Raw genomic sequence first — 26,798 nt, forward strand, 5'->3', positions numbered from 1 at the left:
GTAATCGGTATTTGTGTCATCTTGTGATCTGAAATATCCTGCACTGCAAAAACTCAAAATCTTACCAGGAATATTTTCTTATTTCTAGTTAAAATGTCTCATTACACTTAAAACAAGAGTCATCACCAGATAAATAACTTGTTATTTGACAATTTTCACCTGTTTCAAGTACATTTTCACTTGAAATAAGTAGAAAAATCTGCCAGTGAGACAAGATTTATCTTCTCATTACAAGCAAAATCTACGTGAAACAGGTGAAAATTGTAGTTTTTTCCAGTGATGAGTCTTGTTTTAAGTGTAATGAAATTTTTTTTTACTAAAAATGAGACATTTTAACTAGAAATAAGAAAATAAGATTTAGAGTTTTTGCAGTGTGGATAACCTAAGAGCTATATCTGGGAAACTAAATAAAGAAAAGCCTCCGTAAAAGTGTGATAATGTGGAACAGTTATGATCATAAACTTCACGTTCAGCATTCCTAGAAAGTGTGACTACCGATAGAAGACGTCTGCTACCACTGCAGTGTTAAGAAACGAACAAAACAATAATGCGATTGACGATAAACTGCTGACATCACTCATAAAGGATGACGATGACAAATCCAGTGTTTTACGAGGAAACCTCTCCTGTCTCTGTCGATTTTTTCAAATGTTCACATCCTCACTAGGATTAGCTACGATACGAATCCCCCCCCACACGACAAATGCTTGATTTTACTGCTCTAAAAAAAGCACGACAAAGAAAAACAAGGTGAGTTTCAGGGAGAGATCTGAGCTGTGGTGGAAGACGACGGCTGTCAGCCGGTTTACCATTTGCACCTTGTAAAAATCACGAGCTCGAAGGTTTTGGAGAACTGTTGGACTCTTTTCCTGACCCAGATAGCTTGCTTTTTGTTACATGTTCTATTAAAAAGCACTTTGGTAATGTTAGGCCAAGCCAGAGGAGTCTCTACGTTGTAAACCAATAAGTGTCTACGGCGCACGGATGTCTGAGCAACGCGGCGGCTGGATGTGACGCTGGAAAAGTCGCTGGTGAACCGTGAGGAAACGTTTGAATGAAACCGTGTGGGATGGGGATATTGCTGTAGACGTCTGCAAACCATTTTGGAAGCTGCACCTCAATTAAAAACAAGAAAATAGGTGGAAATAAATGCAGAAATATTAACATGCAATTAGTTTCACCAATGAAGGGAATGCAGGGCGATTACATACGAAGCAGTACAAGCAAGAACATGAGGTTTTACTCTCATTATTTACCACTAAAAAGGCCAAACTGCCATCAGCTGATCTGAAATCAAAGATGGAGACAGGTGTACCACCCAGTAGAGGCTGCAAATATGTCAACTTGTAACATTTACTAAGTTAAATAGGCCTTTTTAGTGGTAAATTGATGGCTGATCTGAGGACAGCGGGTTGCACCAGGTGGTAAACCTCACAAACATGGAGAAGGAGAGAAAAGGAAACCAAAGAGCTGAGGTTTGGAGGGTAAAGGGGAGTCCACAACAGACTTTTTTCTTCGTTTGATATCATTGACCTGACGACAGACAGGGAGAGGAGGCTTCTGAGGAGGTTTCTAGTCGGAGAAGAGGCTGGCGAAGGACTGCCGGAGGCTGCGGATGGTCTCGGCTTTGGCCTCGTCGTCCGTCAGACTTCCTCGTAACGTCTCGGTGAAGGTGTTGGTCAGGGACTGGGATTTGCTGTGTGGGGCAGAGAACGGTAGTTGTCACCAGAGGTGGGTAGTAACGAGTTACATTTACTTGAGTAAGTTTTGGGAAATGTTGTACTTTTAGAAGTAGTTTTGAATCATTATTCTTTTTACTTTTACTTGAGTAGATTTGTGAAGAAGAAACTGTTACTCTTACTCCGCTACATTAGGCTACATTGAGCTGTTACTTTTCTTTTATCCCTTTTATCCACGTACGCGTCAATCTCATGACATCACTGGGTGATTCTTTGGCTTTGTGTTTGTTTTTGCATGTTTTGTCACATTTACACAGACTCAAACACACATGAGTTCATGGGCTTGTTCTAGTTCTGCCTGGTTAAAAAAGAAAAGTACAAGGCTTGACATTTTGTGCTACTTGTGCTTAATTTATTTTTTTATTCTGTTATTAATTTATTTATTTTATTATTTATTAAAGTACTTGAATTTACTTTAAGATTGTTTTAGTTTAAGCTATTTTTTATTTTTTATTCATTTTAATTTATTTTATTATTTTATTGATTTAATTTGCCTGAAGATGATTATTTTGTACTTTTGTCTGTTTGAATGGTTGTGTTAAAAACATTAATCAGACGTTACTCAACAGTTACTCAGTACTTGAGTAGTTTTTTTTTCACCAAGTACTTTTTTACTTTTACTCAAGTAATTATTTGGATGACTACTTTTTACTTCTACTTGAGTCATATTATTCTGAAGTAACAGCACTTTTACTTGAGTACAATTTTTGGCTCCTCTACCCAACTCTGGTTGTCACAGACAGAGAGGAAACCCTCATCAGTAGTTTACAGAGGAGAGACGATAGCCGGCCTCCCGTCTGGACTTACTTCAGCTGGGGCGACTGTTTCTGAGCTCCGGGCCCGGAGGCCGCGGGGATGGGCCCGGGCTGGAAGGCCTGGCTGGGAGAGGTGGTGGCGGACCGGGCTCTCTGGGGCGACCCCTGGGCCGACTGGGATGGCGAGGCGGAGCCGGAGCGGTGTCCTCCTGCGGGGAGATCAGGACACCCGTGTGAACTGTTGCACTGTGCTAACCTGTACTTTAAATGTCACGTTAAACGTAATGATGTGGAGTTATCTTACCTCGTCTGGGCTGAGAGGTCTGCATTTGGAGAGATACAGAGATAACGCATTACTTTACAGGAAAAATAACCAGCTTTAGTTCCTATGTTTACACTCCGACCAGAGAACTTAGTGCATCATTTATTACAGCTCAGCTGGTCAAATGTAGTGACATCTAGTGGCACAAACTGCAAACTGCAGCCAGCTGAATATTTCAGGCAAACCTTCACACGGCCCCATAAACCTCCTCTCATACGACATGAAGACACTTTTAGATTGAAACTGCTCAGGATTTAAGGAAATTAAACAACTATTTACAATCATTTCTAAAATACTTCAAACTTAGTAATGAATATAACATAATACAGCGCCAAATCTTGATCACTTATCCAGGTTTTGGTCGAGGGGGCAGCAGCCTAACGGAGAGACCCAGATGTCCCTCTAACCAGCCGACTCCTCCAGCTCCTCCAGGAGGACGCTGCGGCGTTCCCAACCACACCAGGATATGTAATCTCTCCTGCATGTGCTGGGTCGGCCTCAGGGCCTTCTCCCAGCCGCTCGAAACACCGTCCCAGGGATGATAAATTACTAATCCACCTATGGCAACGTCAACACCTGCCCTCCTCTTTCTGTCATATATATCCAGCCAATCACACGCAGAAAAGGGCAGGTCTTGGTGTGACCATAGTAGGATCTGTACCGTATTTTGCGGACCATTAGGCACACCAGATTATAAGGCGCAATATCAATGAATGGGTCTATTTTTACACATTTTTCATTTTCATTTTTCATTTTATTCTTTATTTCATTCAAAAAACAAAACAATTTAATACAAACACAAATACAAATGTTCCTAACTTATGAATGAAAAGGGAGCAGAAAGAAGAAGAATCTTCTGATCTGCCCCTTTAACAAATAACATAAATTAATAATAATTAAAAAACTAAAAACTAAAAAAAAAAATGTTATTTTAAAAATTAAAATAACATTAAATAAAATTGGGGTATGTCAATCAAACTCAACATTTTTCGTTATATTTCCTTAACATACAGGTTTTAATTGTTCTTTTAAATGTAATGTTTGATTTGGATTCTTTGTTTTCTTTGTTCAGATTGTTCCATAAATTGATTCCTTTCACAGAAACACAACGTTCCATCAATTTTGTCCTGCATCTTGGTTTTTTAAAAATCTCTGTTCCTTTTAAGTTATACTTGCTTTTTCTTTTTTCAAATCTTTTCTGAATGTTGATTGGTAAAGTTTTTTTATGAGCTTTAAACATAATTTGCAGAATACTATGGTCTACTAGTTCATGAAATTTCAACAAATTTAACTGAAGGAATAATGGATTTGTTGGATCTCTATATCGTTTTCTACTAATTATCCTTATGGCTCTTTTTTGCAGAATGAAAATTGATTTCACCGGTGTGACATTAGCCACACCGAGTTACAAGGCGCATGAAAAAACATATATAAAGCGAAACAAAACAGTCTGGTTAATCAAACTCATTCACAATAACTTAGAATATTGTTCAGCTCTAACTAAAACAGAAAAATAAACTCATTTTAAATCATTGGTCTTCACGAATCCACAAATAAAAAGTGGCGGAGGTGAGTGTACTACGTCCTATTCTCTCATTGGTTCGTAAAGTTAGCTTGGCTTCTAATTACAGTACGGTAACATGGACTAGATGTTGGATGATGGTTGCTGGCCAGCATGACAAAATTAGTTATCTAACGTTGTCTGACCAAGGGCAGACTTTAAAGGTATTGTGACATGAAAAACACATTTTTCTTGATTTTTTGTGTTTTGTTGGGTGTCTTGACATCAATTACACCCAAAAAACAACGAACTTTTAACATTCAGTGTATTGTGTGCTTTCTGGGATTTTCCGCATAACTATGCAAAAACGGCGCATCAGGTTTGGTGGCGGGCCGTGACGTCAGGGCCCGCTAAATCACCGCCCCCTCCACCCAGCTGCCTGCCTCCTCTCCTCTCCAGCGCGCCATAAAGGCTGATTTATGGTTCCGCGTTACACCGGCGACGCGCACCGTACGGCGTAGGCTCTGCGTCGATTTAACGCGGAACCATAAATGAGGCTTAACACGGAGCTGTTTAGAGCCCCCTCTGTTCTAATCACCGGAGGAAAACTGCTAAGAAGACCCGCGGCCACTGACTGGACTTAAGATAAGGCGACACTGCTGCTTGCATGCCTTTATTTTTATGATTGTTTGCTGTGGTTCTCCCTGCTGCTTTTCCGTGCATGCTTCGCCTGTCGCTCCCGGCTTAACTCTCCGACGCCGCTGTGAGCGTATGGCTGGAGGAGGAGGAGGAGGTTTGGAGGAGGAGCGGCGCAATGATTGACAGGAAAGGGGGAAAAGGAAGCATTTTTCAAGGCGCAAAAAAACACTGTCATAAAAAGCCAGGAATGGAGTACTGGAGTGAAGTTTTTCTTGTTACACCCTTTTAGACACATTTGAGGGATGTTGGCCAAGACTTTTAATAGTGTTAAAAGCATGTTAAAAATGATGTCACAATACCTTTAACGTGTCAGCTGAACGGTCCGACCATCAATCAAGTGGAGCGTTTCCGGCGCTTCCAAAGTCATAACCAGGACATTTTGACTGATTTTTGATGCAGTGTATCAACATAAAACTGGTTTGAGCAAGCACAACCAAATTATTACATAAAGGGCACCATATTATAGATTTATAAGAGAGTTCATAGGATTATATCGCACTGCCGATATTTGAGAAAAATCAAGGATTTCAAGTGCCTTATAGATGCTAACTAGATGCCCAAATCACCTCTGTTGGCTCCTCCTGAAGTGGAAGAGCAGCCGCTCTACTCCAAGTTCCTCTTAGAGGAGTCTAGCCCCCACGTGGAGGAAACTTCTTTCAGCTGCTCGTATCCTCCGTCTTATTCACTACACACACTTCATGACCACAGGTGAAGGTTGGATCATACGGGGTTGAAATATCAATTAACTATTTTCAATCAGTGTTCCTCAAAGGAAGGTTTTGAAGATTTCTGCGTGTTTCTCCATCTACAGGGCAGAACATCACTGAGGTGCAGGTCTGACCTGGACACCCACGACTTCTGATCTCTAAACCTGCGCTACATCAAGATCTGTTGTTCCTAAGTAGTTGATACGACGACATGAGCTGAAGATTACTGTGGAGAGCTTTTGTAAAGTGCTACACTGTATGTAAATCTCCCTTCGAGCTTATTTAGGCTTAAATGACGCCTTCTGTAAACCTCGTCAACATCGCTGGGCTCAGAGGCATCTGGCCTTGTAGGATTTTGGTCAGGACAATCACTGTTTCAGATCCGTTTGGGAGAAATGGGGGCTCTGGTCCAAAAACAAAGCAAACAGTCCAGAAGGCCCAGTTCTGTGATGGTACGGGAGTGTATCTAAGTTATTTACACATTTTTGTGATGGTGGCAGATTTTACAGCAACCTACTTCAAGACGTCTTATCCAGGGACAACCTATTTTTAAAGGAGCCGTCTGTAAGAAATGTCCAAAACTGGTACTGCAGTCACTTTCAAAATATTGTTGAGCGGCGTGTACCCTCCCCCTCCTCCCCCCGACCAGAGGTTGCCAGGTAGGCTGCAGAATGCAGCAGGAACGTAGGCTGCCATGGCTGCGATAATTAGAGCCGAGCTGGCAACCCGGATGCCGAAACAATACTGACTTGGTGATTGGGAGATAGGTGGAGGGTGGAGCTTCAGAAACAATACTGACTTGGTGATTGGGAGATAGGTGGAGGGTGGAGCTTCAGAAACAATACTGACTTGGTGATTGGGAGATGGGTGGAGGGTGGAGCTTCAGAAACAATACTGACTTGGTGATTGGGAGATAGGTGGAGGGTGGAGCTTCAGAAACAATACTGACTTGGTGATTGGGAGATGGGTGGAGGGTGGAGCTTCAGAAACAATACTGACTTGGTGATTGGGAGATAGGTGGAGGGTGGAGCTTCAGAAACAATACTGACTTGGTGATTGGGAGATAGGTGGAGGGTGGAGTTTCAGAAACAATACTGACTTGGTGATTGGGAGATAGGTGGAGGGTGGAGCTTCAGAAACAATACTGACTTGGTGATTGGGAGATAGGTGGAGGGTGGAGCTTCAGGCCAAAACAAAAAATGACAACATAAACATCAGTTGAGGGCTGCAACTCCTCTTTTTAAACTGGAATATCCTGGCTTGAGTGCTGTTGTCAGTGACATAAGTATTTGAAATTAACATGATTTTTAAATGTCTGTTGACATATCGGGGTCATTTTATGATTCGTTTTATTATTGCTCTTACATACAGCTCCTTTAAACAAGACACAACCAAACCACCTTCCGTGCACGTTACAAAGACATGACTGAGGAAGAAGAGGGAACTGGACCGATCACCTGCAGACCCGTCCAGGGTTTATCAGGCACTGTGAGGAAGTAAAAACTGACAACTCTGTATTTGTGCAATAAAAGTGAGAATAAATGTTGTTTGAGGGGTAGGATGAGGTGTTGTTGAACGTTAAAATGACTATCATAAGGGCCCATGGAGAATGCTCCGCCCCCTCTGTATTGAGACCCACGCTCCGCCACTGGAGGAGCTGATCATAGACTTCAGACAGAAAAAGACAGTCATTCAGCCTCTGTTCATCAATGGGGTCTGTGTGGAGACGGTTTCCAGCTTCCAGTTTCTGGGCGTGGAAATAGAGGACAACCTGACCTGGAGTGTCAACACCATCATCAAAAAGGCACAGCAGAGACTGTACTTTCAGAGAATTCTCAGAACCCATCATCTAAATCAACAACTGCTAGTGTCCTTTTATCGCTGCTCCATAGAGAGCATCCTCACTTATTGCATATGTGTGTGGTTCTCCGGCTGCACAGTGGCAAATTAGAAGGCACTCCAGAGGGTTGTCGGCTGCATATATATATATATATATATATATATATATATATATATATATATATATATATATATATATACAATTTTAACTAAAAACCAAGGACCAAAAGGTGTAGACTGAAGCCTAAGCTTATGACGCCTACCCTTTTCACAAAACAAAAGTTAGCTTTTATAGACTAGTGCACAGAGTTATTATCGTTCACGAAAACGAACGAAATAACGAAAACTAAAATTGAAAAAACAATTTTGTTAACTGAACTAAATAAAAACGAAAATTAGAAGACAAAAACGATAACTAACTGAAACTATATTGCGTGTTTAGAAAACAAACTAAAACGAACTGAAATTATAGATATAATTTCCTCCGTTTTCGTCCCTGTCAATATGAGAATATGATCAATTTATTCCGCTCTAGCCGTTTATCTCCAACTGGCAGCTACGGCACCTTAACGCCTCACGGTCCGTGACGTCAAAACTAAAACTAAAACTAAAACTAAAACTAATAAAAACTAAACTAAAACTAAGCATTTTTGAAAATATAAAAACTAATAAAAACTAGCAAACCCACACTAAAAACGAATTAAAACTAACTGAATTGAAGGAGAAAAAGTCAAAACGAAATAAAACTAAACTAAAATGAAAAATTCAAAACTATTATAACCCTGCTAGTGCATTTAGGATTAGAGAATTAAACAAAATACATAAATAAATCCATATGAGAAGTTGCCCGAGTATAAACAAAATAACTGTACACAAACATACAGCATATTCCACATGTCATTACTAAATATAATTCCATACAGTATATATATCAGCACATACCTACATATACATACATACACACACACACGCACACTGTATAGACATATATATATACATAAGCATATATACATACATACACATACACACATACATACACATGTCCATAGGTACATGCATATGTGTATTATAGCTTTGTTTTATATGTATTATCATTTTGTATTTATAGGTGTTTTTTCAACTGTAATAACGTGCTTATGTACCTTGACGGAGGAAGGCAGTGGCGTGGAAACTCCCAGCAGGACTTGTCCCATCTTGTTGATGACCAGTTCAGTGATCAGCTGCTTGTCCTCCTCCACGTGTTCCCCGATCAGAGGCATGGAGCTGTCCATCACCTGCAGACGGAGGAAAACAGTCAGCAGTTCAGCCGGAAACACTGCGGTACCCGTGTCCCGCCACCAGATGGCGGTCTAGTCCCCGCTACGAGCCTGAACCCGACCAGGGACTTCACACATAATGGACTCACTGGAGAGCAGCCAGAAGTGATGAGTCACTGTTTCTAGATCACATGTATGACTGTACTGTTTGTTGAGGCCGCGGGGGAAAAACTTTTACAACCCTCCGCTGGCCTTCGATCCAATTAACAGCCGGATGAGCCGGCCTGCTCCACATGTTCCCATCAGAAAGCCCCTCATCACACGTCTGTCTTAATAAAACCTCCAAACTCTAACATCCACTGCAGGAAACTTTATTTGGAGGCTGAAAATCTGAGAGTTTCTTTCCAATGATGGATGGCTTCTTTAAGGAAGTATTTAGCCTCTCGGTCTGATAATGAATCCCACGAACTGAAGAAGACAACCTGACCCTTTCCCTGTTTAGGTTTTTAGATCAACTGCAGGATAATATTTTAACACACGAATGTAATTACTCAACTGCTGTTTCTCAGTGCCATCCCCCCAGCGAGATTAAATAAATCCCTGAGTAAATATTATGATGCCGGGGCCGTGATTTGCAAGTGGAACAACAACAACAAGGGAGAAATCGTTCCCACCACTGGAGCCGGCGTGCACATGCATGCGCGCCAGCCGACCGCAGGTCACGCGGGCCCCGGGGACCCGCCGCCCTCCTCCCCGAGGACCAAAACAAACAGCAGCGGTGCGGCCGCCGGCGCTGCCGCTGGCTCCGGCGCAGATTCCCAGCGCGGCGGGTGAGTCCGCCGTACGTACCGCGCCCTGGCCGCAGGCTGTAAACCCAGCGCCGGGCCCGGCTGCGTGCGCTGCTGCTCTTTTATAGACTTAGCCAAACGGAGGCCAGCCGTGTGCTCTCGTTTCACGGCCCGGCCTCTCTCTGCGGGCTCCCAGCCACTTTCTAAACATCCGGAGGTCCATTGTTTGGTTAGAGTGCAACCACGTGACTGTAAATGGCACAAAAACATCTAATATTAAGTTGTTTTTGTACTGTGATGTGTGAGAACATAAAGATTTCTTCATCAGCATCCAGAAAAAGGAGAAAACAGCCCGGAGAGAGGACACGTTTGGCCCTAAATCGGGGTTGCTTTTGGCGCCTGCAGCTCAGCCGTGGCACAGCCGAGACCTCTGCGGAGCAGACGCTCGCTGAAGTTCACCGTCCGAGCCAGACTTGTGTTGTGTGAGCCAGATATGGCCCACGTTTCATGGGATTCAGCAAGTGTTGTGAGGGCCAGGTGTGGTCCAAATGGCTCCGTGTCCGGTGGATACTCTGGATCTGGGCCGAGTTTGGGCCGAGCACTCGTTCCAAGTTGGGAGCACATAAGAACAAAGTCCTGCATGTCAATCAACTGTTACTGCTGGTTATATTGATATTAAAATGTAACCGCCCACGTTGTTGCTCGTGGGAACCTCGGTGGAGAAACTATGAAATGGCTGCATGAATGGGGTCTTTCTTTCTCCCACTTGCAGCCGGTTGCCGTCTTCAAGCTTGGGTCATCCCAAAGAGGCATGGTAGGTCGAGCGTTCCTAGGGTTGCCAACCGTCTCTTGAAAAACGGAATCGTCCCGTATTTATAAACTAAAGTACGCGTCCCGTATTGAGCTGAAAAGGGACGCACTTTGTCCCGTATTACTGTGAGAGTCAAAAAATAGTCATAAAATGCCAATGGAGAATGGCATTGAGCTGTTCATCAGTTATTTTTTTTCTGTTTTACTACAACTGTAGCTACAGTCATGGCCTTTGAGGCACAAATATGTTTACAAGTTTACTACAGACTTTCTGGTTGCACCTTTGTTATTGCACTAAAAATGTGCACTATTACAGCATGGATGTTCTGCTTTCTTTCTATTGTTTTATATTAATTTATACAATTTTAAGTTAAGCAGGACGGGTTTCTGTTGAAGAAAGATACTTATTTTATTCAGTTCATTTTGTTATTTTGTATTGCTGGATAATCATTTGTTTTCCATGAGTTCATGGCATTCAGAAACATGCATCTAATTCAATTCAGGTTTGAGTCAAATAGTTAAAAAAATAGTTTCACTCACAAAAAAAGGGGCTAAAAAAATTCACCACACCAGGAAGGCCGGAGGCAATCGATGAGGTGTCCCTGATTTATTTTTCAGGGAGTTGGCAACCCTAAGGGTTCCTCGCAGCACCTCAGCACCGAGAGCTTTGCTCTTCAGGAACAGATCTCTGACGTTGTCACCGCTGACACCACAGCGTCCACATCTCAACCAATAAAACGACACAAATGTCCCGAAAATTCATGACAAATGCTTGATGAGATATCCGGCTATCTGCCCTTGTGACAGACATGCTGACTTTCTGCAAGTCATGCCGCGTGCTCGGCTGAAATGTTTTGGAAAGGAGCCCGAGATAAGGTCTCTGCGCGCACAGAGAAACCCAAACAAAGTTGAACCTGTAAGAAGATACTAAACAAATCTGGAAAAAAAGCAGCTTGTTTTGCCACCTGCACAGCCCTCCCTTTCTTTGTTTTCCAGATCTTTGAGGGCTCTCAGACTGTTTGGGTTCACGCTGTTCTAGACAGAGCTAGCTGTTAAAGCCCTTCCTTTACAGCCTGTACCAGCTGCTTCCCGGCGGCGTGGAGGGGTGTGGCACCATGTTTTGGTCAGTTGAGTCATCTCCACATGGGACTGAGCCGAGGCCTGGCCAGCGCTCGCCGAGCTCCACTTCAAACGGCGTGTGGTGGGATCCACCCTGCTGATTTATTAGGATCCAGAGTCCTCCAGCAGAAGACTGGAGCTGCTGCCGCTCTTTTTTCAACGCTGCAGAACAAAAGTGTTGCTCTGCACTTCAACTGAGCAGCGCCGCCTGTCAACACGACGTCAACACGCTGTGGGAAAGTCACATCATTGTCCTCGTTGAACGTTCACCATGCAGACTGTACAATGATGGGCAGAGCGGGACAGTTTCCTGAGAAAACAGCTTTGGCTCTCAGATAACGGCAGCTCTACTCCTTCCTGCTGAAAAAACTCGCCGTTGACACATTGATGTTTCGAATACTGTAAATGCGACGTTCCATTGTCATGAAATCATTAAGTCTTGCAAAAAAGTCACGTTGCAGTTTCATGCTCTCTTGCAATGCAGTGTTGCAATGTTTTAAAGAATAAGTTGCCTGTAAAATATTAATCTACCAAGATGTAACAGGATCTTATTTAATCAAGGTCACGTTTATTAAGCAAGTCACAAATATATTGTGTGTCTACATGTAAAATGTACACAGCATTCACAAACTATTCAGATTCTCTTCCTTTCTTCACTTTTGTTGAATTGCAGTCTTATGCTACAATCATTTAGATTATTTTTCCCCACATTAATCTAAACTCAGTACTCCATGATGAAGACATTTTACCAAATGTATTAAAACACCAAAACCTGAAACATGAGCCGAAGTATTCAGACCCTTCAGTCCACCTTGATCTTGATTGGACAAAGGCACACACAGGTGACGATGCATATCAGAGCAGAACCAGCCATGAGGTCAAAGGAGCTGCCTGCAGAGTTCTGACACAGGATTGTTGCAAAGCACAGACCCGAGGAAGACGAGACCACAAGTCTGCATGGAAGCATCAAAAGAGCAAAGTAGCTCCCATAATTCTCAAAATAAAGTTACAAGATTTTAAACCCTCAAAATCAGTTAAAAATCTGGGCGAGATTTTTGACTCTGAGCTCACTTTTATTCCACATATTAAAAACATCTCTTGTCATTTAGATTATTGTAACGCCCTGCTCTCTGGTCTTCACAAAAAGAACATGCATAACCTACAATTATTACAGAACTCAGCCGCACGCTTGCTGACGAGGACCAGAGGGCAGGAGCACATTACACCTGTTTTAAAATCGCTGCATTGGCTCCCCGTGCGCTTCAGGATCGATTTTAAGGTTCTTTTACTACTTTTTAAGTGTCTTAATGGTCTTGGGCCTTCTTATTTGTCTGCACTACTTTTACCCTATCGACCCTCATGGACCCTAAGGTCCTCCGGTGCCTTTTAACCATACCAAAAGTTAGAACCAGGACACACGGGGAGGCGGCATTCAGTTATTAGGGGGGGAGGGCAGGGCATTAATACGTTTTATGTTTGTTTTATGTAAAGCACTTTGTGCTGCATTTTATGCATGAAAGGTGCTCTAGAAATAAAGTTTGATTTGATTTGATAGACACGACCAGGAACATCCAGGACTCTACCAAGACCTGGTCGCCCAGTGAAACTGAGCAAACGGGAGAGATGGGCCTTAGTAAGAGATCACCAAGAACCCAAAGCTCACTCCGACTGAGCTCCAGGGATCCTGTGTGGAAACGGGAGAAAGTTCCAGTAAGGACAACCTTCACTGCAGCCCTCCACTGATCTGGGCTTTACGGCAGAGTGGCTAGACAAAGAAAACCCCTCCTCAGTTTGCAAAAAAAAAAAAAAAACCTGGACTCTCAGACTGTGAGAAACAAGTTTCTGTGGTTTGATGAAACCAAGAAGAAAAGTTTGGCTTCAGTTCTAAACTTCATGTCTGGAGGAAGCGGGCCACAGCTTATTGCCTGCTTTATACAATCCCCATGGTGAAACATAGTGGTGGGAGCATCATGCTGTGGGGTGTTTGGCAGCAGATACACAGAGACTGGAAAGGAAGGAAATATAGCACTCAGGACCTCAGACTGGGTCAAAGGTTCACCACCCAACATGAAGATGACCATAACCGCACAGCCAGGACCGCAAAGAGTTGGCTTTGGGACGACTCTGAATGTCTGGAGCGATCCAACCAGAGCGTGGACTTGAAGCCTATTAAACATCTCTGCAGAGACCTGAAAATGGCTGTCCACCAACGGTTTCTGAGCTTTAGGATATGCAAACAGAAAATCAGAGGCACCGAAGATCTCCCAAACTCGTGTAAACTCGTTGCACCGCAGCCCAAAAATGATTGAGGCGGCCAAAATTGAAGAAGCTAAGTCCTGAGTTCAAGGCCTTGAATGCTTCTGCCAACGGGAACTCTCACTTTTTCCTATTTAATAAATGTCCTGAAACCTCTAAAAGTCTACTTTCACTTTCCCTTCATTATGGGGTGGTAAGTATGGAGAGATGTGGAAAAAAGTAAATAAATTACACGACTGAAGCATCAGGCTGCAACGTAACAAAAGGGAAAAGATTTAAGGGGGTCTGAATTGTTCCAAAATATGTACACTTTTATATCTACACATACCTCTACAGAACTTTATGACCAGTCTAAGTCACTGATCTGACGGTATTGGATATGATTTAAAACAAATAAATACATTTAAAAAACTGGCCAGGATGTAGCGCGATGCTATTGATAAGGAGTGAACAGCAACAGGTTCTGACAGATGAAATGGATAGGAATTATCCAGTCTGACAGCGAATGATCAAATATATTCCGTCAGGTGCGACAATGTATTAAGGCCACTTGAAAAAAGAAAAAGTCATACCCATTCTCTCGTCCAAAATGATCTCTCTTGAAATAGATCTGATAGATCTCGGTGGGAATCACCGGTACTGCTTTAAACTGGTTCAGGACAGGTCCCATCTCGAGGACAGGAGGTACTTTGGTAAAAGTGGTAGCTGTGTCTCAGATTAAATGGCTATGACCGGCGAGGTTCCCCAGGGGTCAATCCTGGGACCCCTGTTGTTCAATATGTACATGTTTCCATTAGGCCAGTTAATACTCAGCTATAACGTGTCCTACCACAACTATGCAGATGACACACAGATCTATGTGTCACTGACAGTAGGAGAACACATGGCCTGTAAATTAATTGTGTCACTGCCTGAAAGAGATCAGTGTTGATGCAAAACATCCTCCAGTTAAACTCAGACGGAACTGAGATCCTTGTCTGTGGTCCACAGAAACAAAGAGAAAGTGTTATCAGTCACCTTGCGACTCTCTCTCTAGAACCTAATAATCAGGTTAGAACTCTAGAGGTAATATTGGACTCAGATCTGAACTTTAACAGCTACATTTAGCTACATTAAATCAGCAGCTTTTTACCATCTAAAAAACATTGCTAGAATTAAAGGAATAGTGTATAAACCAGATTTAGAAAGACTAATCCGTGCGTTGTGTCCAGCAGGTTAGAGTACCGTAGCGGCCTGCTCACTGGGCTATAAAGGAGCTGTAAAACAGCTGCAGTCCGTCCAGAACGCTGCTGCTCTAGTCCGGACTAGAACCAGAAATACAACCATATTAGTCCAGTCCTCAGGTCTCTGCACTGGCTCCCTGCCGCTCAGAGAATAGACTGTAAAACAGCTTTGCTTGTGTACAAGTTTCTTCATGGCTAAGCGCCAAAGCACATCTTTGATATGTGAGAGCCACATGAACCAACTCGTATTTGCCTTCTTGTGATTTTATGTATAGCTGTAAATCACTTGCCTTGTTTTTGAATTGTGCTGAAGCAATAAACTTGCCTTTATCAATGTTCATAAACTAAAGCCAACTGCTTAAATCTCTCAACGTCATGTACCGCTGCAGCCTGTCATGTCAGTGATTTGTTAACACGTTGTCCTGCACCTGGTGCTTCTTCACTTAATAAGTGACATCAGACCAGTGCACATCAGGTTATATTATAACATAATACTATATACTATATCTGACCTGTTTGATCTGCTGCCTTCAGGATGACGCTACAGAGTCATCAGGTCAAAAACTAACAGACTAAAAAACAACTTTTTCCCTAAAGCCATAACCGCCCTGAACAAAATGTGAATGCCTTCATGTGCAATTACTGTTTTTACCGTGCAATACTTCTATATTATATATATTATAATATTCCACCACATGTGTAACTATATGTTATTATCTGTAAATAGGATCTCAGGTCTTGATTTCACTATTCAACCTTTTTTATATTTTTATATTATTTATATTTCTTATTGTTTGCACTGTCTTGCACTGGAGAGGTGATGCTGCTTTCAATCTCACTGTACCGAGGTATCCATCCATCCATCCATCCATCGTCCGCCGCTTATCCGTTCCCGGGTCGCGGGGGCAGCAGCCTCAACAGTGATGCCCAGACTTCCTTCACCCCAGACACTTCCTCCAGCTCTTCCTCCAGCTCTTCCTCCAGCACTTCCGAGGGGAGTCCGAGGCGTTCCCAGGCCAGCCGAGAGACATAGTCTCTCCAGCGTGTCCTGGGTCTTACCCGGGGTCTCCTCCCGGTGGGACATGCCTGGAACACCTCCCTAGGGAGGAGGGACATGCCTGGAACACCTCCCTAGGGAGGAGGGACATGCCTGGAACACCTCCCTAGGGAGGCGTCCAGGAGGATCCGGTACAGATGCCCAAGCCACCTCAGCTGACTCCTCTCAACGTGAAGGAGCAGCGGCTCGACTCCGAGCTCCTCCCGGGTGACCGAACTCCTCACCCTATCTCTAAGGGAGCGTCCAGCCACCCTGCGGAGGAAACTCATCTCGGCCGCTTGTATCCGCGATCTTGCCCTTTCGGTCACTACCCAAAGTTCATGACCATAGGTGAGGGTAGGGGCGTAGATTGACCGGTAAATCGAGAGCTTCTCCTTTCGACTCAGCTCCTTCTTCACCACGACGGTCCGGTACATCAACCGCATAACTGTGGACGCTGCACCGATCCGTCTGTCAATCTCACGCTCCATCGTTCCCTCCCTTGTGAACAAGATCCCGAGATACTTGAACTCCTCCACCTGAGGCAGGACTTCTCCACCCACCCGGAGAAGGCACGCCACCCTTTCCCGGTGGAGAACCATGGCCTCGGTTTTGGAGGTGCTGATTCTCATCCCTGCCGCGCCGCACTCGGCCTCAAACCGCCCCAGCACATGCTGAAGGTCCCGGTCTGATGAAGCCAACAGGACAACATCATCTGCAAAAAGCAGAGATGAAATCCTGTGGTTCCCAAACCGGATCCCCTCCGGCCCCTGGCTGCGCCTAGAAATCCTGTCCATAAAAATTATGAACAGGACCGGTGACAAAGGGCAGCCCTGCCGGAGTCCAACATGCACCGGGAACAAGTCTGACTTACTGCCGGCAATGTGAACCAAACTCCTGCTCCGATCATACAGAGACCGGACAGCCCTTAATAGAGGGCCCCGGACTCCATACTGTACCGAGGTATATTGACAATAAAGTATTCTATTCTTTTTTTTTTTTTAATTGATCTTTTTATAAGAAACAACATACACTTAAAACATGGAAACGTGTAGTCAAACAGACGCATTATACATTGTCTCTTTTTTTTTTTTTTTTTTTAAACACACAAAACCTAACAAAGGAACAGAGTCTCTGTAGCGTTAAAAAATAAATAAACAGATGAGCAAGAAATGAAACTGGAAATAAATAAAACATAAAAAAAAACAAATTAAGGAGATGAAAAGAAAATTAAGGGGGGGGGGGTCAGTCGGTGGGTAGAGTCTTCAACGCGGTAAAGTGGTCTATGAACGATTGCCATTTGCGAATGAATTTAGCTGAGTTGCCTTTTACCGAGTATCTCACCTTCTCCAATTTAAGAAAAAACATAACATCACTAAGCCAAATAGAAATAGACGGGGACCTGGGGGATTTCCATAAAAGTAAAATACGACGTCTTGCTAAAAGGGATGTGAAAGCCAATACTTCTGACTGTGTGTGGCTGATATGTGAGGAGTCAACAGAGAGTCCGAATATTGCTAAGAGAGGGGCCATAACAACTTTTTTACCCAGAACTTTAGACATGATCACAGAATAATCACTCCAAAATTTCTGTAACCTAGGACAGGAGAAAAACATATGACTTAAATTGCAGGGAGAACCCTGGCATCTGTCGCATAAGTCTGCAACATTCGGATATATTTCCGACAATCGGGATTTTGATAGGTGGGCTCTATGCAGCACCTTAAATTGAATAAGTTCTAGTCTAGCGCAAGGCGTGCTAGATCGTATGCTACGGATAGCTTTATCCCACAGCTCCCCTGTGAAGTCAAGGCCCAACTCTCGTCCCCAACCCTCCCGAGCTTTATCTACAGAATGATCATCAAATGTCATACACAGTGCATATATCTTAGATATCAGAGACTTTTGACTGAGTTTCATAGTTAGAAGATCATCCCACGGTTGGTTCGCAGGAAGGGAAGGGAAGCATGGAAACAAAGCAGAGGCGCAGTGTCGAAGCTGGAAGTAGCGAAACAAATGGGAGGCAGGCAAATTGAACTTTGACCTCAGATCTGAGAATGTGGAAAAGATACCATCCTTATATAGATCCCTGAAGTGCTTAATGCCCCGGTTGTACCAAATCATAAAAGTGGTGTCTATTAGTGATGGAGGGAACAGATGATTCTTAGTAACAGGTGTATAGATGGATGGAGAAGCAAATTTAAAGTGGCGCCTAAACTGTGACCAAATCTTAAGGGAGGAAAGCACCACAGGGCTATTTGTAAACTTAGAGGGATTCAATGGTAAAGAGGAGGAGAGTAGGGCCGTTACAGAGGATGAAGAGAGTGACTGAGCCTCCAATCTGCACCATAATAACTCAGGAGACTGAAGCCAATAAATTAGTTTGTGAATATGCGCTGACCAATAGTAAAGCATAAAGTTTGGTAGTGCTAGACCCCCATTAAATTTAAATTTTTGGAGAAGCGAATACCTCACTCTGGGTGTCTTACCGGCCCATAAAAAGTTGGAAACAATTTGGTCAAGTGATTTAAAAAAAGATTTTGGTAGAAATAAAGGAGTGCATTGGAACAAAAAAAGAAATTTAGGCAATACAGTCATTTTCACTGTGTTAATTCTTCCTATCAGCGACAGTGGTAGGGAGTTCCACCTATGTAAGTCCGCCTTCACTTGAGTTACCAGTGAGGAAAAATTAGCGGTGAAAAGAGAGGGCAGAGTGCGGGTCACATTAATCCCTAAGTATCTAAAGCCCGACGGGCTGAGTTTAAAGGGGATATCAGATTGTTTGAGTTGTAAAGCAGAGGAGTTTATGGGGAAGCATTCACACTTGTTAAGATTGACCTTATAGCCGGAGAAGGATCCATAATTCTTCAACAGAGATAATATTGGTGCAATGCTGGTTAAAGGGTCAGATACATATAAAAGGAGGTCGTCTGCATAAAGTGACAATTTGAGTTCCACATTGGACCTAGAGACTCCGCGAAATAGAGGAAGAGTTCTTAGAGCAATTGAGAGTGGTTCGACGGATAGAGCGAATAGCAAAGGGGAGAGAGGGCAGCCCTGTCTCGTGCCACGTGATAATGTAAAATAAGTGGAGTAGTTGTCATTGGTGTGAATGCTGGCCTGAGGGGAAGTGTAAAGAAGTCTAATCCACGATATAAACCTGTGTCCAAATCCGAATTTATGAAGTGTTGCAAAAAGATAGTTAAATTCGACACGATCAAACGCTTTTTCAGCATCAATTGCGATAACAACTTCAGGGAGTGGAGAAGAATCTTTAGAGAGAATCACATTAAGAAGTGTACGAACATTATAAAAGAGCTGGCGTCCCTTGATGAAACCATTCTGCTCCTCAGATATGATGCTAGGAAGGATCTTATCGAGACGAATTGCTAGTGCTTTGGCTAAAATTTTGACATCCACATTCAGTAAAGACAAGGGCCTGTAAGAAGTGCATGATTCAGGGTCCTTGTCCTTCTTCAAAAGGAGGGCAATGGACGCCTGCATTAAAGAGGGAGGCAATGAGCCATGATCAAGGGACTCATTGTACATTGAAAGTAAAAGGGGGGCTAATTTGTCTTTGAATTTTTTGAAAAACTCAGCTCCGAACCCATCGGGACCAGGGGCCTTGTTGCTTTGCGTAGCTTCAATGGCGGCAGCAATTTCTTGCAAGCTGAAAGGAGCATCGAGGCCATTAGCCACATCCAAATTAATAGTAGGGACAGTGATATTATCAAGAAAGGAGGTCATTTCTGCTGTGTCAAGTGGAGATTCTGACTCATAGAGAGAGGAGTAGTATGACTTAAAAATTGTGTTGATGGCGATTGGATCGGTGGTAAGTGTGCCATTAGAATCTCTAATGCTGGGAATCAGTCTCGACGTTGCTTGCCTTTTTAATTGGTGAGCCAATAACCTGCTTGGTTTATCGCCGTGTTCATAATAGTTGGCATGAGCGCGTAATAGGAGCCGTTCAGAATCGGCTGTCGCTATAAGATCGAATTTTGACTGCAAATCAAGCCGTTGTTTCAGTAAACTCGGACTTGGGTTGACTGAGTTTAGTCTGTCTGTGTCCTGAATTTTAGATGTGAGCTCCTGTAATTTAGCCCTGCGGATTTTACTGGCGTATGCTGAATAAGAGATAATCTGTCCTCGCAAATATGCTTTGAGTGATTCCCATACTAGCGAAAAACTGGTAGAGTCTGTTTTGTTTAATGCAATGAAATCATCTATTGAAGCAGATATAGAAACATTAAATGCATCGTCGGATAAAAGCAATGGATTAAACCTCCAGGGAGAAGAAAAACGGGGGCGCTCAGACCATGTTATATTCAAAGTTAGAGGGGCGTGATCCGAAATAACAATTGGGTGGTATACGACAGAAGTAACTTTGGGGAGAAGAGAGCCATCAACAAAAAAATAGTCGATACGTGAATATGACTGATGTACTTGAGAAAAAAAAGAGAATTCCTTATCTCCAGGATGTGAGAACCTCCACGGATCAACAAGCCCGTTCTTGACTGTAAAATCGGTAATAGATTTTGACATAGAGGATTGAGTCAAAGTACGAGGATTCGAATGGTCCAAAGAAGGATTAATAACACAATTCAGATCACCGCCCAGTATTGTAATATGCGTATTTAAGAAAGGGAGGTTGCCAAACAGCCTATCCGTAAAATTGGGGTCATCAAAATTAGGGGCATATATATTCACCAACAATACAGGGTTACAGTATAGAGTGCCCGCAACAATAAGATATCTACCATTCTTATCAGATATTGTCCTGGAGACGGAGAAATTGACTCTTTTGTTGATCAAAATTGCTACTCCTCTAGACCTAGAATCAAAATTTGAATGAAAAATATCACCCACCCAAGCTCGTTTGAGTCTGAAATGATCTTTATTTCGCAAATGAGTTTCCTGAAGGAAAGCTATGTCAGTGTCCAAGCGTTTCAAATGTGAAAGAATCTTTGATCGCTTAATTGGATTATTCACACCTTTAACATTCCAGCTAGTGAATGTAATGTTTGATCCAGTATCAGGCTTGTGCAGATTACGATCGCTCATAGGCATTCTCTGAGAGAAAATAAGACCGACTCACCCACCACCAGAGGAGATATAAGGAAAAAAGGTAAAAGGGAAAACCAAAACAAACAAAACTCAGGAGTATATACATACCTACAGAGACAAAAAGCCAACATCCCATAACCCCCGCCCACCCACCCAACGCACATTAGATGATCCCATCCCCAAACGATGGAAACAGCCGTGCTGGCTTCAAAGGAAGCCATTCTCGAAAGGAGATGCTTTCGACTGTAAAGCTAGATACAAAAACGAAAACAAAATGAGCTCCTGCAGAGTTAAAACCTTAAAAAAAAAAAATTAAATAAAATATGAGGCATATGAAACCAACAATCTGAGCCATTCTGACGAACGCTGTCTTGTCAGGGTAACAACAAACGTTAATTAAATTAAGGAGATCTTTGGCCTATAGAACAATGATATATACATATATGTACTCGCACACCCACACAGACACGCACACACATGCACACAATTTAAGCAAAGACAGGGGTGTGTGTATATTTTCTAATCAAGTCATCATACCAGAGAAATGATTAGGCCTTCAATTTTAAACGGTGTTGTTCCCATTGATAGTTAGAAGAGAGAAAGAAGAAAAAAAAAATAAAAAAAAATAAATAAATAAAAAAAAATAAAATTAAAAAAAAAAAAAAAAAAAAAAAAAAAACGACATAAAGTCCCATTTTCTGAATTGACTCAGTCACTCAACCCGGGCCAGAGTCCCGCATGGAGGCATATGAAACCAACAATCTGAGCCATTCTGACGATCGCTGTCTTGTCAGGGTAACAACAAACGTTAATTAAAATTAAGGAGATCTTTGGCCTATAGAACAATGATATATACATATATGCACTCGCACACTCACACAGACACGCACACACATGCACACAATTTAAGCAAAGACAGGGGAGTGTGCATATTTTCTAATCAAGGCATCATACCAGAGAAATGATTAGGCCTTCAATTTTAAACGGTGTTGTTCCCATTGATAGTAAGAAGAGAAAGAAAAAAAAAAAAAAAAAAAAATTATTAAAAAAAAATAAAAATAAAAAAAAATAAATAAATAAATAAAAAATTAAAAAAAAATAAAAAATAAATAAAAAAAATTACGACATAAAGTCCCATTTTCTGAATTGACTCAGTCACTCACCCCGGGCCAGAGTCCCGCATGGACAGCAAGCTGGATAAATCGTCCCAGAAAATTAGCTGGTAGTCACTTTTTTTATTTTCCTGATGAATGCCAGGGCTTCATCTGGCGACGTGAAGTCACGCTGCTGGCCATCATGGGTTACACGCAGCCGGGCTGGATACAGCAATCCATACCGGACTCCTTCAATCTCCCGCAGCTGACGGCGCACGTCATTAAAGGCAGCGCGCGCCCGCGCTGTCTTGGCTGTGTGATCCGGGAACACGGAGATGCTCATACCCCGGACTTTTATCCGCTGCCGCTCTCTCGCCTTTCTCAGGATGTCAGCGCAGTCGGTGTAATAATGGAGCCTTGCCACTATTGCGCGGGGCCGCTCCCCGGTCTTCGGTCTCGGCATGAGGGTGCGGTGGGCTCGGTCCACCACCGGCTCCGCGTCGAGGGCGAAGGCTTCCGCCAGGAGCCTGGAAACGCCGGCTGCAGATGAAGAGTCAGGATCCTCCTCCGGGACGCCAATAATCCGCAGGTTCTGCCGACGAGACCTTGACTCCAAATCCTCGCATCTGTCCTCCAGCCTCACATATTCTTTCGACAAGTGATCAACTTTTTTCTGGAGAGCAACGATGTCATCTGAGCAGCTTGAGAGCGAGAGCTCGATCCCAGCGACCGTGGCTGCGAGACCCGCGACGTCCGCCTTCATGGAGGAAATACTGCCAGAAAGATCAGCTTTAAGGGAAAGCAGCTCGGACTTAATGGACGTTAAATTCTCGTTCAGTGCTTGCTGAAGCTCTGACCTAAATACAGCCGCAACATCATTGCGAAGAGCGGAGAGAAGTTCGGTTTTAAGCCGGCTGAACTCCGCAGCTGGAACCTGCGCAGCGCAGGTGCTCTCCGGAGGAGGGGAATCACCGCGGGGCGAGGAGACGGCATGAGCAGCAGGCCGCGGGTTAGCTGGAGGGTTATTCCCCGCTTTGAAGGACTTTGGAGGCATTTCCGTGGTAAGTCGTCGAAGTAACCGCGTTGAAAATAGGTTGGTTAAAACCAAAGCCGTGGGAGTGATACAAAAAGTGCCAATAAATGCTGAATTAAAATTAACTCTGCAGGAGCTCCGCTAATTACGTCTCACCCCATGTAAAGCTAAGCCGGAAGCCAAAAAAAAGTATTCTATTCTATAGATTGGTATGTATCGCATCATTATGGTTAATTCATAATTTTTTATCAATTTTGGCTAATATGTATATTGAATTCTTTAATCTGAACTGCCATGAGCGTCATGTTTGGTGAGATGTGGGTGCATGCCACACCGTGTCACTCCTTTAACAGACGTAAATAGTTAACGACGGCCTGCGAGCAGCTCGTTCCTCTTCTTGGGGGAGACGTGTCACGGCGGCGGTCTTGGATGAAAGCAAATTCCCAGCATGGCAGAGTGACACGTCTTCGTCAGAGAGGAGGATGTGTTGGGCTGCTGGGCTTCCAGATATTTCCTTAGATAGTTTGCATTGATTTTAAATACTTAACTTCTTCCCTGCTTACCTCACCCAGCTTGGAGATAAGAGGGAAGCGTGATCTCATGCGCTGAGCCTAAAAATGGGTATGACAGGCGCCCCAGACAGGCCTGTTTCCTCAGATTTCAAGACACAGGATTTGTTCTAAAAACAAAACTGATTGCTCATGATCCAGTTATTTGCCTCCTGCTTCTATCTAGGGACAAATAACTCCTGATACTAAAGGAAAAAACACCTTTTCATGCCATATCACCTTCGTACATGGTACAACGGTGAGAAAAAGTATGTGAGCCCTTTAAAATGTACTGTTTTTCTGCATTCATTTGTCATAAAAAGAGATCTGATCTTCATCCAAGTCCCAATACCTGGCAATTTTTCTTCCAGCATGTGAATGTTTAAACGCTGCGTTCCCCAAAGACAATAACATATAATTGTGTGTTATCAGTAAACGCAACATATATGCAAATAAAGAACTTTGAACTTGAACTTGTTCAGATCTGCAGATCATATCTGGAATTTGAAATGTTCAGATTATGTTTCAGCTTCAGATGTTTAGGTCCAATTATTATGTAATAATCCTCCTTCTCTTTTCACCGGCGGGTGGCACGCACATTTAAAATACTCGACGAGATGACAACTTCACACTATATTACCCACAATGCAGTGCACACACTAGCACAACAACGGGCACCAGCTCCATGGAAACGGCGGCCCGAGCCCGGTGCATCTTTACATGACCAGTGAAGAGAGAGACGTTGCAGACGCAGCGTCAGCGAGACGTCAGATGATGATCCGCTTATTATCTGTGGGAATTTTACACATCGTCTCCCAAAGAGTCCCACGGTAGAAATCTAACCTTTCTATGCAAATTATGTCCACCTGCGCTGAGAAAACAAGTCCGTCAACTTCGTCAACTTCAAATTTGAAACGTAGAGGGGTTTGATTTCCCAGCAACAGGGAGACAAACTGATAATGGACCACATTGTTGGAGCCTCTGAGTAAAGTTGAAAAGCCACCAGGGCAATACATGATTGTATACAGTGAACGGTTTTAGGATAGGGGGGTGTTTCATTCATACTCACCTAAAAATATTGAAATGAACTGAATTTGAACTAGTTCAAAATGAAAATGGTGAACTATGAATGTGAACTATTCATTTTTAAACTATGTGAACTGAACTTTGAACTAGTATGAACTTGTACAACTGCAATCTGAGCATTTAGACATTTGTTCAGTGACATCCGACCAATTTGCGGCCTGTGGCCTTAAAGGGGACCTATTATGAAAAACAGGTTTTCTCTTGCTTTAACATATATAAAGTGGTCTCCCCTCAGCCTGCCAACTCAGAGAAGCAGGAAAGCAACCAAATTCAAATTCAGATTCTGCTCCCGTCGTTACGTAACCAAAATGAGATTTACATAGGTTGGCTTCCGATGTGTGAAACCACGCCCACAACTAACTCCACCGGCCGGAGCTTCCACCATTTTTTGGTAGCGGTGTATCGCGTCATTCAGGCAGCCAATCAGCACAGAGACTCATTATCATAGCCCCGCCCACTCAGAATCCTGCATAGATAATGAGGTTAGAGACTGGGAAGATAAAGACATGGCTCAGAGGCTGAATTTCTAATTTATTTAGCAAAAACAATCAAAAGCTTGTTTTTAAGACATTCAAGGCCTGTTTAAAATAGGTATTAGATGCCATAATAGGTCCCCTTTAAAGCAGCACAATGTAACTTTTCCACCTTAATATAATATTTCATCATCATCATTGTGATGGTACATCAACTTCCAACAGGTTTAATGACACCTCCGTCATGGTCTGAGGGGTCTGTATCACCTTCACTGGCACTATGTAACTTTGAGGTGGATGGTAGGAACCCTTCCACACTACTGGTAAAGCACTACCGCTTTTGTCCAAAGGAGCCGCCAAACTCAAAAAAAGCTGAAAGTTACGTTGTGCTGCTTTAAGGTTAAACGTGGTCTAAATCGTGCAGCCAGGAGGTGGATTCCCCTCCCTGGTTTCTCTGGTGTGCCTATGTAAAATAACGGTGCTGCAGCTTCGTGCTGCCCACCTCCAAGGTGCAGCAACAATGAGAACATTTGAAATTAGTGCTGAAATTAATGCTGAGGCTGGATAATCTGTGACAACACAGGACCCCGCGGATCCCTGGGAAATCCTTGTTGTCCCCAACTAGAAGACTGAGCCCTGTCAGTATTTCAGAGTGTGTGCTAAATATAGACATTTATTTTTCACCAGTCTCCTCTAAAATATCTTTCAATACCTGTAGCAGCCTGCATGTGCTGGATAAGTCAACACCGAACAGCGCGGTGTAGCTCTGTGTTTCTGCAGCAGTGATGCAAACCTGCATCCAGACGGTGTTACAGCTCCACTCCTCCAACATCAAACCACACGTGTCGGCTTGAGTCCCGCCACGGCGGTCCCAGCCGTCTGCGACCTGCAGGACGATCCAGAGACCAAGCGCCAGCTCTGACGTCACGTACACACACTGCGCTGCGAGACAAACACCGACTCCTGTTTTCATTGCGCTGCCTGTGTTTGGTCTACGGGCTCATCTCTCTTTCAAGGATCTGCTCATCGTGTTTCATCACGTCGGGTCGCACCCATCCCCCCGCCGGTTCTGACCACAGCTTTCACCTGCTGATGATATCAGCGGAGAAAAAGATGGAAGTGAAGATGATGTTGGCTCTAAACTGGTTTGGCAGGCCTTCTAGGAACTCCTGGGAGTGCTGGATAGTCATGACAAGTGAGCGTCCCCTCTGTCCTCCTGCCTCTCCCCCAGCAGGTGTGACCTCTGGAAAAGAGCTGATGGGTTTGTTTTTTCAATAAAAACATGAACAGCAAAGCTCATTTCAGCTGATATCTGAAAGCAGACTGACCTCGATGATATAGTCGTTGCCGTCTTTTCCGTGGACGGCCTTCACAGCGCACATGTCCAGGCCCCCGAACATCTCAGCGCAGGAGTCCACCCACATACGATACCTGGAACCCAGACACATAC

General features: G+C 43.4%; 1 protein-coding gene across 1 annotated transcript in view; it reads right to left on the reverse strand.

Moving 5' to 3' along the window:
* Window positions 1–368: 368 nt before the first annotated feature.
* The window catches only part of LOC133424144 (synapsin-3-like), a 194,624-nt gene continuing 168,194 nt past the window's right edge, over window positions 369–26,798 (reverse strand). The window contains exons 10-13 of the mRNA XM_061714594.1: window positions 26,677–26,779; window positions 8,705–8,836; window positions 2,547–2,755; window positions 369–1,696 (exon numbers count right to left, since the gene is read on the reverse strand). Of these exons, the coding sequence (XP_061570578.1) occupies window positions 1,573–1,696; window positions 2,547–2,755; window positions 8,705–8,836; window positions 26,677–26,779 (568 nt within the window). The 3' untranslated portion in view covers window positions 369–1,572. The remainder of the gene's footprint in view (window positions 1,697–2,546; window positions 2,756–8,704; window positions 8,837–26,676; window positions 26,780–26,798) is intronic.

The sequence above is a fragment of the Cololabis saira genome, chromosome 23 (assembly GCF_033807715.1).
Source record: "Cololabis saira isolate AMF1-May2022 chromosome 23, fColSai1.1, whole genome shotgun sequence".
Lineage (NCBI taxonomy): Eukaryota > Metazoa > Chordata > Actinopteri > Beloniformes > Belonidae > Cololabis > Cololabis saira.